The 20,327-nt window shown below is 36.0% G+C and overlaps 1 protein-coding gene and 1 long non-coding RNA gene across 2 annotated transcripts; one reads left to right on the forward strand and one right to left on the reverse strand.

Annotated features, from left to right (window-relative positions):
* Positions 1–562: 562 nt before the first annotated feature.
* On the forward strand, positions 563–17,256 carry ptgdsa (prostaglandin D2 synthase a). Its single transcript, XM_026942804.3, has 7 exons — positions 563–698; positions 2,353–2,492; positions 3,752–3,828; positions 7,234–7,344; positions 15,736–15,837; positions 15,969–15,994; positions 16,712–17,256. Exons 1-6 carry the CDS (start codon positions 600–602, stop codon positions 15,992–15,994), a joined length of 555 nt encoding a protein of 184 aa, XP_026798605.2. The 5' UTR covers positions 563–599; the 3' UTR covers positions 16,712–17,256.
* Positions 569–17,824, reverse strand: LOC128320938 (uncharacterized). Its single transcript, XR_008304520.1, has 3 exons — positions 17,685–17,824; positions 17,513–17,568; positions 569–689 (listed from the first exon to the last, which is right to left on the reverse strand). It is a non-coding gene; the product is annotated as an uncharacterized LOC128320938 (long non-coding RNA).
* Positions 17,825–20,327: the final 2,503 nt, after the last annotated feature.

Consider the following 20,327-nt stretch of genomic DNA (forward strand, 5'->3'; position numbering starts at 1 on the left):
AAATAAAAAGACATTTGTTTTGCTTTATTTGTATTTTCTTTATTTCTTTTTAGACTCACGTTGTTCGTTTCTCAGGTTGGTGTCTTTAATAAAAACATCTCTATGAAGAAAGAAAGAAAGAAAAAAGAATGAAAGAAAAAGAAGAAAAGAGAAAGACCTAAAGAGAAAAAAGAGGACGAGCAACAGAAAGAAAAAAGTGAAAGAAAATGACAAAACAAGAAGGAAAGAAAAAGGGAAAGAAACAAAATTAAAGAAAAGAGAAAATGAGAAAGCTTTATTTTGCTTTCATTTAATAGTTTTTTTTAATTAATTTTTTGTTGCTTGTAATAATAAAGGAATAAAACTCACAACTTCGTGTTGCTACAAATTGAAGTTCTTCATTTTGTCTTGGGGTGCACATACTTTTGCACTCATGCGTATGTAAGCACACAACTCTCCTTATTTTTCCACGCTGACTCACCTTGTCATGAAAAGTGACTTTGTTTGAGCCCATCCCCGTCTCTGATTGGCCGGTTCGCTGAGTGGGCGGAGCTCTGTGTCCTGGCACCATCTCGCTCCAGCTGTTTTTGTTCAGTCTGTTTTTTTTTCTCTGGAGCTCCATGATGAAGATCACGCTGGTGAGCATCACCGTGACCATCGCGCTCCTGATGGAGGTCCACGCTGACGTCCAGCCGCAGAAGAACTTTGACCTGAAGAGGGTGAGAGGAACTTCATGGCGTTTTGTGGAGGAGAAAGTTCTCCTGTGGAGGGTTTGAGGTGGAGATACGGTTCCTCGGTCAGGTCTGCTTCACGCTAATCTTCTCCAGCAAACAGCTACTCAATATCAAACAGCTCTGATTTAAATCTTTTTATTTATATCTATAAAAGCTTCCATAATGTCTAGATTTAAAGAAAAACTAAAAGATCTGGTGGTTGTTCTGCTCTGCTCGGCTCACAGCTTATTAATATTAATAAGATCATTATTCATAAATTAACTGTTAATAAAATTTATATTTTGTGGATTAAATCATGTTTTTCAAATCTTCAAAAAACGGTCACTTTGAACCTTAATAAAATCTACAGAATAAATTGTTGAAAAAAAAATCAAACATCTCTACACTTTTATTCTCATTAACATATCAGGATCGTATGAATATGCATGAATATGCAAATTAGAGCAGCTCTCATGTTCTTTATGTCATCCGTAATATCAGTAATATTACCTAGCAGGTTAGCTAACCGCTAATAAACTAGCTCACTGGTTTATCTATCAGCGCAGTGCTGGTCCATAATCTGCATATCAGACGTAATTGGTGGAAAGGAAATGAGCTTGTGACATCACAAACTGAGCTCATACGTAGCCCTGCCCACTAATATGTTTTACCTGATGGAAAGGACGGCGTTCGGCTCTCCAAAGAAAAGGAAGGAAGAAAGGAAGAAAAAAGAGAAATAAAAGTGAAAAACAAGAGAAGAAATAAAGAAAAAAGAAATAATGAATAAAAAGAAAAAGAAAGAGGAGCAAATAAACAAATGAGAAAGAAAGAAAAAGAAATAAAGAAAATAGAAAGAATAAAAGAAGAAACAAAGACAACAAAAAAGGTTTTAAAAAAGAAAAGAAAAAGAAGGAAACTAGTGTATTACAAAAATATCTCTTCATTCTGACACACGATATTCCACCAGCAGAGCTGAACTAAAAACTGTGTATTTTTTTATTTATCTACAAAAAATACTTAACTTAAAACCAAAAAAGGAGAAAACAATAAGTCTACAATTTATACTTTATAATCTGTAACTGATTTTTTTTAAAAAGTAAAACAAATAAATAAAACAAAAGAAAAGGAGAACACAAAAAGAAGGCAAGCAAGTAAAGAGTAAAAAGGAATAAAAAAAACAAAGAAAAAAGAAAAAGAGGAACAAAAAAGAGAAAAACAATTGAGAAAGAAAGAAACAAAAAAAGAAGGAAGGAAGACAAGAAAAAGAGAAATAAAAAGAGAAAAAGGAAGAAAGTTGAAAAAGAAAAACAAAGAAAGAAAGAAAGAACAATGAAAAAGAGATAAAAAAGAAAAGAGTTGAATTAAAAACTGTGTTTTTTTTTTTCCTTTTCAGTTTTAAGTAAATGATTTCTGTACATGTAAATAAACGTAAATAAAAGTCTACAGTTTATACTTTACAGCTTGCAGTTATAATTTGGAACTGTTATTTAAAAAACGTTTTTTAATTAAATTAGCGTAACACCTGCAAACGCTTATTTGGATCTAATTGACCTTGATATTGATGTCACCTGGTCACATGACTCAGCTTTAACGCTGAGGATTCTACGTAAAGCGGAGTAAAGAGGCGTTATGGGCTTTTCCACGTGCGCCGTGTGTTCAGTTCGCAGGTCGGTGGTACCGCGTCGGTCTGGCGTACAACTCGCCCAGCTTCGCTCGGCACAGGAACAAGCTGACGATCTGTATGGGCGTGGTGGAACCGAAGGAGAACGGCGGCGTCATGATGACGGTGTGGAAAACGAAGTGAGTGTTAACAACAAAACCCTCCACCATCAGCATGAACACTGTGTTTAACTGCAGGAACCAATCGCTGGCTTGTCGTAGACGTGTTTGTGGGCGGAGACTGATTTTAGGCGTATCTGTTATCACGCTAACTTGTGATTTACTGAGCAAACCAAAACCTCAGCACATTTTTTCCCTCCTTTTTTTCCTGAAGACCAACAGCAACTTGAGAAACAGTAAAATGGTGAAACATTATCAAGGTTTTTGTGACCAAACTGAACCAATAATTCACCAGATTCACAAATGAGTCTCACTCATTTTCTTCATCACGTCATTGTGTGTGTGTGTTTACATTTAGCCACGCCCATAAAACTCAACAATACCTATATTTATAAATACACATATAAATACACATACACCCAGCATCCCTGTCAATACACAGCGTATTCTGTATTTATAAATATTTATATTATATCTTTAGCTTTTTCACTGCAGCTACCTCGATGTTGCACAACATATACATAATATATATATATGTTCTAATATTTCTATGTAAGTAAATTCTGTTTTTATGTAAATTCTGTTTTATCACCGGACAGTCGTAACAAGCATTTCGCTACACGTCATACTGTGTAGGGTTTTGTGTGTGAGTGACCGATAAAATTTGATTTGATTTGATTTGAGAAGACAATTAGAGCTGAAAATGGCGACTAAACAGTGAGAGAGCGCTTCCTAAGCTCGGTGTGTGTTAAATCTTCCAGTAATGCAGCTCGGCCATCGCAGCGCCTCAGCTACCATAGACACACACTAACTCCTCCTCTTTTTATAGGGTGCCATTACTTTTGTCCTAGCAGAATGCCTTGTTTTATATGTTGTAATTTATGAATCACTGTCTTTCAACTGAGTTTCACAAAATGTTCTTTAAATTGGTGTGTAAATAAATAAATAAATAAGCGATTTTAAACCTGAGAGCGTAATCCATACAGAAAATCGCAGTAACTCATCTACAGTTATACAATTTGACACTGAACAATTGAGGTTCACATTAGTGAGTCTCCTTATACAGAAATTTACACAAACTCAGGAGCAAAATGTAGGATACGAACATTTTTGTACAATTTTGGGAATGAATTACGAATGAATTACCCGTGTGATAAACGAGGCTCATTGTTCCTAATGAATTTTTAATCAATTCCAAAAAGTTCTTCTGAACGCTGCCCGATTCAGATTTTGCAGCAGTTTGTGTTGTAAAGTGTAACGCTGTACGTGTCTGTGTGCAGGTCCTCCGTCTGCCAGAAAGAAGTCTACAAATATGAGAAGACGTCCGTACCTGGCGTGTTCACGTACTTCAGCACACGTTAGTACCTCACTGATCTTTCAGCAGTCCTGGAGTCGAGCCCTGTCACAGATGTGACCAGAGGTGTACGAGCTACTGGATGTGAAACAAAAACTGATTCAAATCAGAAAATCGGTCCAACACTGTGTGATACGGCTGCATCAGATACACAACACAACACAATTGGATCAGTAGTGAATTGAATTGTACTGAATCTTATTGGTTCTGAACCGAATCATATCATACCAGTAGTGAATGATTGTATTGAATCATTTCGGCGCTGAATCAAATCACATCAGATCAGTAGCGAACCAAAGTGCAGCGAATCATATTTGTGGTGAACCAAAATTCATTGAATCAGTAGTGAACTGAAGTGTATCATATGTAGTCAGTGCTGAATCGAATCATAACGAATCCGTAGTGAACTGATGTGTACCGTATGTAGTCAGTGCTGAAACGTATCATAACGGATCAGTAATGAACTGAAGTGTATCGTATCTAGTCAGTGCTGAATCGAATCGTAACGAATCAGTAGTGAACTGAAGTGTATTGTATGTAGTCAGTGCTGAATCAAATCGTAACGAATCAGTAGTGAACTGAAGTGTATCATACGTACTCAGTGCTGAATCGAATCGTAATGAATCAGTAGTGAACTGAAGTGTATCTTATGTAGTCAGTGCTGAATCAAATCGTAACGAATCAGTAGTGAACTGAAGTGTATCATATGTAGTCAGTGCTGAATCGAATCGTAATGAATCAGTAGTGAACTGAAGTGTATCTTATGTAGTCAGTGCTGAATCAAATCGTAACGAATCAGTAGTGAACTGAAGTGTATCATATGTAGTCAGTGCTGAATCGAATCGTAATGAATCAGTAGTGAACTGAAGTGTATCTTATGTAGTCAGTGCTGAATCGAATCGTAACGAATCAGTAGTGAACTGAAGTGTATCGTACGTAGTCAGAGCTGAAACGAATCAGTAGTGAACTGAAGTGTATCATATGTAGTCAGTGCTGAATCGATTCGTAACGAATCAGTAGTGAACTGAAGTGTATTGAATAGCATTAGTGATGAACCAAAACTTATTGGATCAGTAGTGCACTGAAATGCATGAAACCATATTGGATCAGTAGTAAACGAAGTGCATCGAATCATATAGGTGCTGAACTGACTTGTATTGGATCCGCAGTGAATTAAATTGAATCGAATCATGGATGTTTCGGTGCTGAACCAAATAATATTGAATTAGCAGTGATTGAACTGAATCATATAGGTGCTGAACCAAATCATATCAGATCAGCAGTGAATTGAAGTTTATCTAATCATATTTGAGTTTAACCAAAATTTTTTGGATCAGTAGTACACTGAAGTGTATCATATGAAGCCAGTGCTGAATCGAATCATAACGGTTCAGTAGTGAACCAAATTTAATGGATCAGTAGTGCATTGAAATGCATCAAAACGTAGTAAACTAAAGTAGATCATCAGTGCTGAATCGAATCATAACAGATCAGTAGTGAACTGAAGTGTATCGAATAGTACATTGGTGATGAATCAAACGTTATCAGATAAGTAGTGCATTGAATCATATAGGTGCTGAAGCGAATCGTAACGGATCAGCAGTGAACTGAAGTGCATCAGATCGTATTGGTGATGAACTGAATCCGATCAGAGCAGTAGTGATTGAAGCGCATCGAGTTATGTCAGATTAACAGTGAAATTAAGAGCATCAAATCGTACCCATGCATTGAATCATATCGGTGCTGAACTGATTCATATCGGATCAGTAGTGAATCAAAGTGTATTGAATCATATCAGTGTTGAAACAATTCATATTGTATCAGTAGTGAATCAAAATGTATTGAATCATACCGTTGTTGAACTGATTCATATTAGATCAATAGTGAATCAAAGTGTATTGAATCATATCGGTGCTGAAATGATTCATATTGGATCAATAGTGAATCAAAGTGTATTGAATCGTATCAGTGCTGAACTGATTCATATCGGATCAGTAGTGAATCAAAATTGTTTGAGTCATATCAGTGCTGAACTGATTCATAATATATCAGTAGTGAATCAAAGTGTAATGAATCATATCGGTGCTGAACTGATTCATATTAGATGAGTAGTGAATCAAAGCGTATTGAATCATATCAGTGCTGAACTGATTCATAATATATCAGTAGTGAATTGAAGTTAATTGAATCATATCGGTGCTGAAATGATTCATATCGATTCCGTAGTGAATCAAAGCGTATTGAATCATATCGGTGCTGAAATGATTCATATCGAATCAGTAGTGAATCAAAGCATATTGAATCATATCAGTGCTGAACTGATTCATATTGGATCAGTAGTGAATTGAAATGTATTGAATTGTTACTTGTTTAACTGTTGCTTTCTTTGTATCATATTTTAGACTACGTATAAAGATGTGTATCATACTATCTAAAGTAAAATATTATATCAGACCAGAAATAAAACATCTCCGTCTCAGCCACAAGACTGAATATAAATCTAGTTGATGAAGTGTTTACTCCCTGTAGCCCAAAATAAGACCCGAGCCCGCTGTAAATAACCTACTGTAAAATAAATACATACTAAAAATACACCAACAAACCAAAAAGAAACCAAATCTGCAACGTTTAATATAAACACTCCAAAAGTAAACACGCCTCTGAGCTCTCAGACTCAATATAACACACTCCAGTGTTTTAAAATCTGTAGTGTGTGTGTGTGTGTGTGTGTGTGTGTGTATGTGTGTGTTAGTACAAAGAATTTGGACAAGTTTCCCTGTACTTGTGTCTGAGACTAGGAAATGTGTAGGAAAACAGTGACGTGGAAGAAAGCAAGAAATAAATAAAGAAAAAGGGGGGGAAAAGTTGCAAAAAAGGGGGAAAGGTAAAATAAGGAAGGGATGGAAAGAGAAAGAAAGAAAGAAAACCAAATAACAAAAAAATGAAGATGAGGGGGAATGTAACAAGAAAGAAAGAAAGAAAGAAAGAAAGAAAGGGAAAAATAATTAGGGTGTAGAAAGAGAAAAAAATTAAGCCAAAAGAAGAAAAAAGAAGAAACTGTGAAAGTAAAAAAGTATAAAATCTTTTAAAAAGAGTAAGAAAGAAAAACTGCAAGAAAGACAAAAATGAGTAATGAAAGGAAAGAAGTGTGAGAAAGAAAAGTATATGAAAGAAAGAAAAGAAAACAAAAAAAGCATAAGAAGGAAAGGAAAAATATGGAAAGAGGAAAAGTACAAAAGACCAAAAGAAAGAAAGAAAGAAAGAAAGAGAGAAAGAAAGAAAGAAAGAAAGAAAGAAAGAAAGAAAGAAAGAGAGAAAGAAAGAAAGAAAGAAAGAAAGAAAGAGAGAAAGAAGGAAAGAAAGAGAGAAATCGGGATGTTGTGTGTGATTTGTTCTCTCGTCTCCCAGGACACAGCCGGGTGAAGGACATCACTGTGGTGGAGACAAACTACAGCGAGTTTGCTGTCATTTATAAACACAAGAAGTTCAACAGGGAATTCTCTCAGGTGTCTCTGTACAGTGAGTCAGTCAGTCACGTGATCATCACACACACTGACACACGTGTCTACACACTGATACGTTTCTACACACTAACACACGTGTCCATACATTATCACACATTTCTACACACTGACACATTTCTACACACTAACACACGTGTCCGTACGTTATCTCACGTTTCTAAACACTAACACACGTGTCTGTACGTTATCTCACGTTTCTACACGCTAACGCACGTCTACACAATGACACATTTCCACACACTAACACACGTGTCTGTACGTTATCTCGTTTCTAAACACTAACACACGTGTCCGTACGTTATCTCACGTTTCTAAACACCAGCGCACGTCTACACAATGACACATTTCCACACACCAACACACGTGTCCACACATTATCACACATTTCTACACACTAACACATGTGTCTACACACCAACACACGTGTCCATACATTACCACACTTTTCTACACACTAACACACGTGTCTACACACTGGCACGTGTCTACACACTAACACACATGTTCATACACTAACACACATGTCTACACACTGACACATTTCTACACACTAACACACGTCCGTACATTAGCACACGTTTCTACACACTAACACACGTGTCTACACACTAACACACGTGTCTACACACTGACACGTTTCTACATACTAACACGTGTCCACACATTATCACACATTTCTACACACTAACACATGTGTCTACACACTGGCACGTGTCTACACACCAACACGTGTTCACATAGTAACACACGCGTCCACGCACTAGCACACACGTTCATGCATGGTACGTGTTCATGCACCAACGCACATGTTCATGCACTAATACACGTTCACACGTGCCCACGCTTTAACACACACTAACACACATGTTCACACACTAATGTGTGTCTGCGGTCTAACACATGTTCACACACTAACACACATGTCCATGCACTAAAACACGTTCACACGTGTACACACACTACCATGCGGAACTGCGGACTAACACGTGTTCACGCACTAAAACACACAGTCATGCATTAACACGTCTTCACACACCAACACGTGTTCATGCATCTACACACACATCTCCACATCTTCACACACTAACACACATCTTCATACACTAACACACATCTCCACATCTTCACACACTAACACACATCTCCACATCTTCACACACTAACACACATCTCCACATCTTCACACACTAACACACATCTCCACATCTTCACACACTAACACACATCTTCATACACTAACACACATCTCCACATCTTCACACACTAACACACATCTTCATACACTAACACACATCTCCACATCTTCATACACTAACACACATCTCCACATCTTCACAGGCTAACACACATCTTCACACACTAACACACATCTCCACATCTTCATACACTAACACACATCTTCATACACTAACACACATCTTCATACACTAACACACATCTTCATACACTATCACACATCTCCACATCTTCATACACTAACACACATCTCCACATCTTCATACACTAACACACATCTCCACATCTTCATACACTAACACACATGTTCATACACTAACACACATCTTCATACACTATCACACATCTCCACATCTTCATACACTAACACACATCTCCACATCTTCATACACTAACACACATCTCCACATCTTCATACACTAACACACATCTCCACATCTTCACACGCTAACACACATCTTCACACACTAACACACATCTTCACACACTAACACACATCTTCACACACTAACACACATCTTCACACACTAACACACATCTCCATATCTTCATACACTAACACACATCTCCATATCTTCATACACTAACACACATCTCCATATCTTCATACACTAACACACATCTCCACATCTTCACACACTAACACACATGTTCATACACTAACACACATCTCCACATCTTCATACACTAACACACATCTCCACATCTTCACACACTAACACACATCTTCACATCTTCACACACTAACACACATCTTCATACACTAACACACATCTCCACATCTTCATATACTAACACACATCTTCATACACTAACACACATCTCCACATCTTCATACACTAACACACATCTCCATATCTTCATACACTAACACACATCTCCATATCTTCATACACTAACACACATCTCCACATCTTCACACACTAACACACATCTTCATACACTAACACACATCTCCACATCTTCATACACTAACACATATCTTCATACACTAACACACATCTCCACATCTTCATACACTAACACACATCTCCATATCTTCATACACTAACACACATCTCCATATCTTCATACACTAACACACATCTCCACATCTTCACACACTAACACACATCTTCATACACTAACACACATCTCCACATCTTCACACACTAACACACATCTTCACACACTAACACACATGTTCATACACTAACACACATCTCCACATCTTCATACACTAACACACATCTCCACATCTTCACACACTAACACACATCTTCACATCTTCACACACTAACACACATCTTCATACACTAACACACATCTCCACATCTTCACACACTAACACACATCTTCATACACTAACACACATCTCCACATCTTCACACACTAACACACATCTTCATACACTAACACACATCTCCACATCTTCATACACTAACACACATCTCCACATCTTCATACACTAACACACATCTCCACATCTTCATACACTAACACACATCTCCACATCTTCATACACTAACACACATCTCCACACACTAACACACATCTTCATACACTAACACACATCTCCACATGTTCACACACTAACACACATCTCCACACACTAACACACATCTTCATACACTAACACACATCTCCACATCTTCACACACTAACACACATCTCCACATGTTCACACACTAACACACATCTCCACATCTTCATACACTAACACACATCTCCACATCTTCACACACTAACACACATCTCCACATCTTCACACACTAACACACATCTTCACACACTAACACACATCTTCATACACTAACACATATCTTCATACACTAACACACATCTCCACATCTTCACACACTAACACACATCTTCACATCTTCACACACTAACACACATGTTCACACACTAACACACATCTCCACATCTTCATACACTAACACACATCTCCACATGTTCATACACTAACACACATGTTCATACACTAACACACATCTCCACATGTTCACACACTAACACACATCTCCACATCTTCATACACTAACACACATCTCCACATCTTCACACACTAACACACATCTTCACACACTAACACATATCTTCATACACTAACACACATCTCCACATCTTCACACACTAACACACATCTTCATACACTAACACACATCTTCACATCTTCACACACTAACACACATGTTCACACACTAACACACATCTCCACATGTTCATACACTAACACACATCTCCACATCTTCATACACTAACACACATCTCCACATCTTCACACACTAACACACATCTCCACATCTTCACACACTAACACACATCTTCATACACTAACACACATCTTCATACACTAACACACATCTCCACATCTTCACACACTAACACACATCTTCACATCTTCATACACTAACACACATCTTCACACACTAACACACATCTCCACATCTTCACACACTAACACACATGTTCACACACTAACACACATCTCCACATGTTCATACACTAACACACATCTCCACATGTTCATACACTAACACACATCTTCATACACTAACACACATCTTCATACACTAACACACATCTCCACATCTTCACACACTAACACACATCTTCACATCTTCATACACTAACACACATGTTCACACACTAACACACATCTCCACATGTTCATACACTAACACACATCTCCACATCTTCATACACTAACACACATCTTCATACACTAACACACATCTCCACATCTTCACACACTAACACACATCTTCACATCTTCATACACTAACACACATCTTCACACACTAACACACATCTTCACATCTTCACACACTAACACACATCTCCACATCTTCACACACTAACACACATGTTCACACACTAACACACATCTCCACATGTTCATACACTAACACACATCTCCACATGTTCATACACTAACACACATCTCCACATCTTCATACACTAACACACATGTTCATACACTAACACACATCTCCACATGTTCACACACTAACACACATCTCCACATCTTCATACACTAACACACATCTCCACATCTTCACACACTAACACACATCTTCACACACTAACACACATCTTCATACACTAACACATATCTTCATACACTAACACACATCTCCACATCTTCACACACTAACACACATCTTCACATCTTCACACACTAACACACATGTTCACACACTAACACACATCTCCACATGTTCATACACTAACACACATCTCCACATCTTCATACACTAACACACATGTTCATACACTAACACACATCTCCACATCTTCACACACTAACACACATCTCCACATCTTCACACACTAACACACATCTCCACATCTTCATACACTAACACACATCTTCATACACTAACACACATCTTCATACACTAACACACATCTCCACATCTTCACACACTAACACACATCTTCACATCTTCATACACTAACACACATCTTCATACACTAACACACATCTTCATACACTAACACACATCTCCACATCTTCACACACTAACACACATCTTCACATCTTCATACACTAACACACATCTTCACACACTAACACACATCTTCACATCTTCACACACTAACACACATGTTCACACACTAACACACATCTCCACATCTTCATACACTAACACACATCTCCACATCTTCACACACTAACACACATCTTCACATCTTCATACACTAACACACATCTTCACACACTAACACACATCTTCACATCTTCACACACTAACACACATGTTCACACACTAACACACATCTCCACATCTTCATACACTAACACACATCTCCACATCTTCATACACTAACACACATCTCCACATCTTCATACACTAACACACATCTCCACATCTTCATACACTAACACACATGTTCATACACTAACACACATCTCCACATCTTCACACACTAACACACATCTCCACATCTTCACACACTAACACACATCTCCACACACTAACACACATCTCCACATCTTCATACACTAACACACATCTTCATACACTAACACACATGTTCATACACTAACACACATCTCCACATCTTCATACACTAACACACCTCTCCACATCTTCATACACTAACACACATGTTCATACACTAACACACATCTCCACACACTAACACACATCTCCACATCTTCATACACTAACACACATGTTCATACACTAACACACATCTCCACATCTTCACACACTAACACACATCTCCACATCTTCACACACTAACACACATCTCCACATCTTCATACACTAACACACATCTTCATACACTAACACACATCTTCACACACTAACACACATCTTCACACACTAACACACATCTCCACATCTTCACACACTAACACACATGTTCATACACTAACACACATCTCCACATGTTCATACACTAACACACCTCTCCACATGTTCATACACTAACACACATCTTCATACACTAACACACATCTCCACATCTTCACACACTAACACACATCTTCACATCTTCATACACTAACACACATGTTCACACACTAACACACATCTCCACATGTTCATACACTAACACACATCTCCACATCTTCATACACTAACACACATCTTCATACACTAACACACATCTTCATACACTAACACACATCTCCACATCTTCACACACTAACACACATCTTCACATCTTCATACACTAACACACATCTTCACACACTAACACACATCTTCACATCTTCACACACTAACACACATCTCCACATCTTCACACACTAACACACATGTTCATACACTAACACACATCTCCACATCTTCATACACTAACACACATCTCCACATCTTCATACACTAACACACATGTTCATACACTAACACACATCTCCACATGTCCACACACTAACACACATCTCCACATCTTCATACACTAACACACATCTCCACATCTTCACACACTAACACACATCTTCACACACTAACACACATCTTCATACACTAACACATATCTTCATACACTAACACACATCTCCACATCTTCACACACTAACACACATCTTCACATCTTCACACACTAACACACATGTTCACACACTAACACACATCTCCACATGTTCATACACTAACACACATCTCCACATCTTCATACACTAACACACATGTTCATACACTAACACACATCTCCACATCTTCACACACTAACACACATCTCCACATCTTCATACACTAACACACATCTCCACATCTTCACACACTAACACACATCTCCACATCTTCATACACTAACACACATCTTCATACACTAACACACATCTTCATACACTAACACACATCTTCATACACTAACACACATCTCCACATCTTCACACACTAACACACATCTTCACATCTTCATACACTAACACACATCTTCATACACTAACACACATCTTCATACACTAACACACATCTCCACATCTTCACACACTAACACACATCTTCACATCTTCATACACTAACACACATCTTCACACACTAACACACATCTTCACATCTTCACACACTAACACACATGTTCACACACTAACACACATCTCCACATCTTCATACACTAACACACATCTCCACATCTTCACACACTAACACACCTCTCCACATCTTCACACACTAACACACATCTCCACATCTTCATACACTAACACACATCTTCATACACTAACACACATGTTCATACACTAACACACATCTCCACATCTTCACACACTAACACACATCTTCACATCTTCATACACTAACACACATCTTCACACACTAACACACATCTTCACATCTTCACACACTAACACACATGTTCACACACTAACACACATCTCCACATCTTCATACACTAACACACATCTCCACATCTTCATACACTAACACACATGTTCATACACTAACACACATCTCCACATCTTCACACACTAACACACATCTCCACATCTTCACACACTAACACACATCTCCACACACTAACACACATCTCCACATCTTCATACACTAACACACATGTTCATACACTAACACACCTCTCCACATCTTCATACACTAACACACATCTTCATACACTAACACACATCTCCACACACTAACACACATCTCCACATCTTCATACACTAACACACCTCTCCACATCTTCATACACTAACACACATCTTCATACACTAACACACATCTCCACACACTAACACACATCTCCACATCTTCATACACTAACACACATGTTCATACACTAACACACATCTCCACATCTTCACACACTAACACACATCTCCACATCTTCACACACTAACACACATCTCCACATCTTCATACACTAACACACATCTTCATACACTAACACACATCTTCACACACTAACACACATGTTCATACACTAACACACATCTCCACATGTTCATACACTAACACACCTCTCCACATGTTCATACACTAACACACATCTTCATACACTAACACACATCTTCACACACTAACACACATCTCCACATCTTCATACACTAACACACATCTTCATACACTAACACACATCTCCACATCTTCATACACTAACACACATCTCCACATCTTCATACACTAACACACATCTCCACATGTTCATACACTAACACACCTCTCCACATCTTCATACACTAACACACATCTCCACATCTTCATACACTAACACACATCTTCATACACTAACACACATCTCCACATCTTCATACACTAACACACATCTCCACATCTTCATACACTAACACACATGTTCATACACTAACACACATCTCCACATCTTCATACACTAACACACATCTTCATACACTAACACACATCTCCACATCTTCATACACTAACACACATCTTCATACACTAACACACATCTTCACATCTTCATACACTAACACACATCTTCATACACTAACACACATCTCCACATCTTCATACACTAACACACATCTTCACACACTAACACACATCTTCACACACTAACACACATCTTCATACACTAACACACATCTCCACATCTTCACACACTAACACACATCTTCATACACTAACACACATCTTCATACACTAACACACATCTCCACATCTTCACACACTAACACACATCTTCACACACTAACACACGTGTGTTTGTGTAGTTTTACACTCTCTATCGTGTCTCGTTTCTGTTTCAGGTCGTAGTCAGAAGTTGAGATCAGAAGTGATTGAGAAGTTTAAAAAATACGCCATGCAGCACGGCTTCCCTGAAGAGTCCATTACAATTCCACCACCAGCAGGTAAAACACACACACACACACACACACACACACACACACAATAATGTGTATAATATTATATACTGTATAATTACTGTATACAGGCATGTCATGGTCACATCATTGCCTACATTGTGCTTCTCTCTCCTCAGATAACTGTCCTCCCACACGCCACTGAGTGAGTCCACACACACACACACACACACACACACACACGCTCAGGTTACAGTGCAGTTCTCACTGTTCTAATCTCTCCAGCAGAACATGTACATGTCAGATGTTTTGGTGTTCATGCTGATACAACGGTTCCTCAAAGGTTCTTTTCAGATAATTACAATGAAAGAAAGAAAAAAAGTAAATGTGAAAGAAAGAAAGCGTTAATACGAGAATGTTGGATTCCATCCTGCTGATGCCAAGGTTCCTAGCAAGTTTTTTTTTTTGAATAATCAAAGGTTCTAGCTCTCCGAAAGTTCACTTTGGAGTTTTGAAAACCTTTTATCCAGTTCTCCTTAGAACCTTAAGGGTTCACCCAGAGGGGAAAAAAACAACCAGCAGTCAGTGCAATCATTTCTTCTTCTTCTTCTTACTACTACTAATACTACTACTAGAACCCTTAAGGGTTCTTCAGAAGGTAAGGACCTTTATCTACACTAACAGTCCTTAAAGAACCCATGAAGAACCTTTTTACTCTGTAACTGTTTGCATTATTAGATTTCGTGAATGGTTAGGTGCTAACTACACTCTTGTCGCTTTGGGGGAACTCAGTTCCAATCAAGAACCTTTTTGAGCAAGTTAAGAACCATTAACTATCCAAAGAACCCTTGTAAACACTTTTTAAAAATATACATAGTGTAAGGAGAACCACAGCTCCTGCTCATTGTTGTGTGTTGTTCAGTGTCGTGTTGTGGGAGTGTGATGAGCCTCAGACGGGACGTTCTCTACAGAGCACAGACCCCGAACCGGATCTCCAGGCTCGATCAGGAGAACCGATTTCTGTACCTTAACCAGCTGTTCATGTTCATGTTCATGTTCATGTTAATCCCATATAAAGTCGATATATTCGTGCTGGTGTGAAATCCGAGTCTCTGTAATGCGAGATACTACAGGTACTTTTTTTAAAATATTGGTATGTATTTAAAAATAAATGTACATTTATTTATGCAAATGAGGCTTCATTTCATTTAATACACACAAATTTGCGTCCTGAATACAACTTACAAAATCTAGTCTTTAGATGTTAGAGTTGACATTTGGATGAGATTTATTCCTACAGTTGAAGAGAAGCTATTTTATAGATTTATAGATTATCAGAAAAAAAACAAACTGAAAAACTATTTACCTGAACTGTCATTTTGACCTGTAGTGTGATTTCCAGCAAAAAAAAAAAAAAATTGAAAATACAGAAAAATAAAGAATGATTTTTCTTCTAACTGGCCAGTGTGTGTTTTATGTTCATTCTGTAAACAGATACTTAAATCTGAGTAACTATTATTATTATTATTATTATTATTATTATTATTATTATTATTATAGCTGAGTTTATTGCTCTATTTCGCCCCCTAGTGGAATGACACTGACCAGCTCTGATTTACACACTGCACAGTTTTGTTGTTTTTGTATAAAGCTTTCCCATAAACTCAGCTCTGTATAAAAACACTGCCACAGCCGCCATGTTGACTCCAGTCACGTGACTCACCCATTTGACGACCATTCCACTGGATTCCTGTCAGTAAACAGTGGCTTTTAAATCCTCTGCAACAAAAACACATGAATATGTCATTAATGCCACTGAGAGACAGCTGATTATCAGGAGGATTAACAGTATGAAATGATGAATTGTGCTTTGCTGAGAGACTTTGAGCACTTACACATTCATCCTGATTGCTTTTGGCTGCTGCACTGCTACAAACCGAGAACTTCACTAAAGCCAACTGAGCTAATTAAACCGCTGATTGGCTACTTCTGCATCACGTGATCAATTTAGACCCATCCTATTGGATATCATGGGCTTTTCCAGATCTGTACAAAAACAGGAAAAGCATGGATTATCTTTCAGATTCCACAGGAGCACATTTTATCCCTGTTATTCTCCATGTTTCAGCATTTAAATTCTATAAATGTACTTTTCCTTTCTTAAATATATCTGACTAGTTTAGTGTTTTTATTAAAATTGTCTATAAAATTATGCAAAAATCTTTACCTGCCATACATGTGAATAGTTTAATATTTTTAATAATTTCAGCAAATAATAACCTGTGGATGTGTTGTGTAAATAAAACTGGAAAAAAAACTATTGACAAACATTTTTATGCTTTATGCGCATGTGCATACCTTTTTGTTTTTCTCTTGTTTCTCTTTTTTTTCTTATTTTTCAATAAAATATATTTCCTTTCTCTTGCTTTTCCACCCCATTTGTATATTCTTCTATTTCTATGTTATAAATGAAAAGAAAAAAAAAACAACCTCTAAAATTGCTGTGAAAATATTTTAAGAAGATGTACATAAAATTTCTTTCTTTCTCCTTTTTTCTCTATTTTCTTTTTCTTCCCTTCCTCTCTTATGGGTGGCTTCAAGAGTCCAAAAAAAAAAAAAAAAAAAAATAGCAATTTTATTTAGTGCTAAAAAAGTCCATAATGTTCTCTGAAGAAGGAGGCTGGTGACAGGTTTAAAAAATAATAATAATAAAAAAACATTTATGAAATAAAAATACAAATATATAATAATGTGATATGCAAATCTGTTTCTAAATAATTGCATATTTTAATATATATATATATATATATATATATATATATATATATATATATATATATATATATATATAATACAACATGATATATAGTAATAATATGTAAAATAATATTTCAATTTATTATTAATTTTATTTTAAATACTATTAAATATACGATTTATTATGATTGCTATTATTTATAAAATATCAGAACTGTGTGCGTAATATTTCTTTATTTCTTTCTCCTTTTTTCTCTATTTCTTTTTCTTTCCTTCCTCTCTTATGGGTGGCTTTAAGAGTCCAAAAAAAATAGCAATTTTATTTAGTCCTAACAAAGTCCATAATGTTCTCTGAAGACAGGTTTTAATAATAATAATAATAATAATAATAATAATAAGACATTTAAAAAATACAAATACAAATATATAATGATATGCAAAATGATATTTTTCTATCTAATTGCATATGTTAATATACATATATCTTTTATGTCTAGTAATAATATGTAAAATAAGAATAATATTTAAATTATTTTACAAGTTACATATTATTATTTTAAATAGTATTGAATATATGATTTATTAATATTTTCATTAATATATATCACTGCTATTATTTATGGATCCTGCTGCTAGTTCTTCCTCCACTGCAATAAAAATTAAAATGGCGCCTACTATTTCTGCTTCAGGTGTAATATTTATATATTAGGATGGTAGATGTGTGTGTGTGTGTGTGTGTTGAATGTATCATTTATTTTTTGTTCTTCTCTTTTTTTTCTTATTTTTATTTTTTATTATAATATTTCCTTTCTCTTGCTTTTCCACCCCTTCATATATTCTTCTATTTCTGTGCTATAAATGAAAAGGAAAAAACAAACTCTGAGTAAAATTGTTGCAAAACATTTTAAGGACATGCGCATACTATTTCTTTTACTCTATTTATTTTTTCTTTCCTCCCCTTTTCTATTTTCTTTTTCTTCCCTTCCTCTCTTCTGGGTGGCTTTAAGAGTCCAAAAAAATAAAAAAAATAGCAATTTTATTTAGTGCTAAAAAAGTCCATAATGTTCTCTGAAGATGGAGGTTGGTGACAGTTTTTTAAAAATAAATAAATAAATTATAATTATAATAAATAAATAAATAAATAAATAAATAAAATATGTAATGATGTGATATGCAAAAAATGTTCTATCTAACTGCATGTATATATACATATATATGATATAACATGATGAATAGCACAATTACAATACAACATGATGCATAGTAATAATATGTAAAATAATAATAATCATATTCAAATTATTTTATTTAAGTTAAATATTATTAATTTAAATATTATTAAATATATGATTTATTACGATTGCTATTATTTATAAAATATTAGAACTGTGTGCATAATATTTCTTATTTTTCCTTTTTTCTCTATTTTCTTTTTCTTCCCTTCCTCTCTAATGGGTGGCTTCAAGAGTCCAAAAAAAAAAAAAAAAAAAAAAATTTATTTAGTGCTAAAAAGTCCATAATGTCCTCTGAAGACGGGTAATAATAATAATAATAATAATAATAATAATAATAATTAAAGACATTTAAAAAATAAAAATAGAAATAATGCAAAAATTTTCTAATTGCATATTTTAATGTATATATATTTTGTAATTATAATACAGCATGATGTCTAGTAATAATATATATCACTGCTATTATTTATGGATCCTGCTGCTATTTCTTCCTCCACTGCAATAAAAATGACAACGGAGCCTACTATTTCTGCTTCAGGTGTAATA

The sequence above is a fragment of the Pangasianodon hypophthalmus genome, chromosome 17 (genome assembly GCF_027358585.1).
Source record: "Pangasianodon hypophthalmus isolate fPanHyp1 chromosome 17, fPanHyp1.pri, whole genome shotgun sequence".
Classification (NCBI taxonomy): domain Eukaryota; kingdom Metazoa; phylum Chordata; class Actinopteri; order Siluriformes; family Pangasiidae; genus Pangasianodon; species Pangasianodon hypophthalmus.

What these genes read in the sequence shown, in the direction of transcription:
- ptgdsa (XM_026942804.3), top strand. Translation starts at nt 600, where the DNA reads ATGATGAAGATCACGCTGGTGAGCATCACCGTGACCATCGCGCTCCTG. An exon ending in AGAACTTTGACCTGAAGAGG is followed by an intron (nt 699 to 2,352) that starts GTGAGAGGAACT and finishes CCGTGTGTTCAG; the next exon opens with TTCGCAGGTCGGTGGTACCG. An exon ending in GTTCACGTACTTCAGCACAC is followed by an intron (nt 3,829 to 7,233) that starts GTTAGTACCTCA and finishes CTCGTCTCCCAG; the next exon opens with GACACAGCCGGGTGAAGGAC.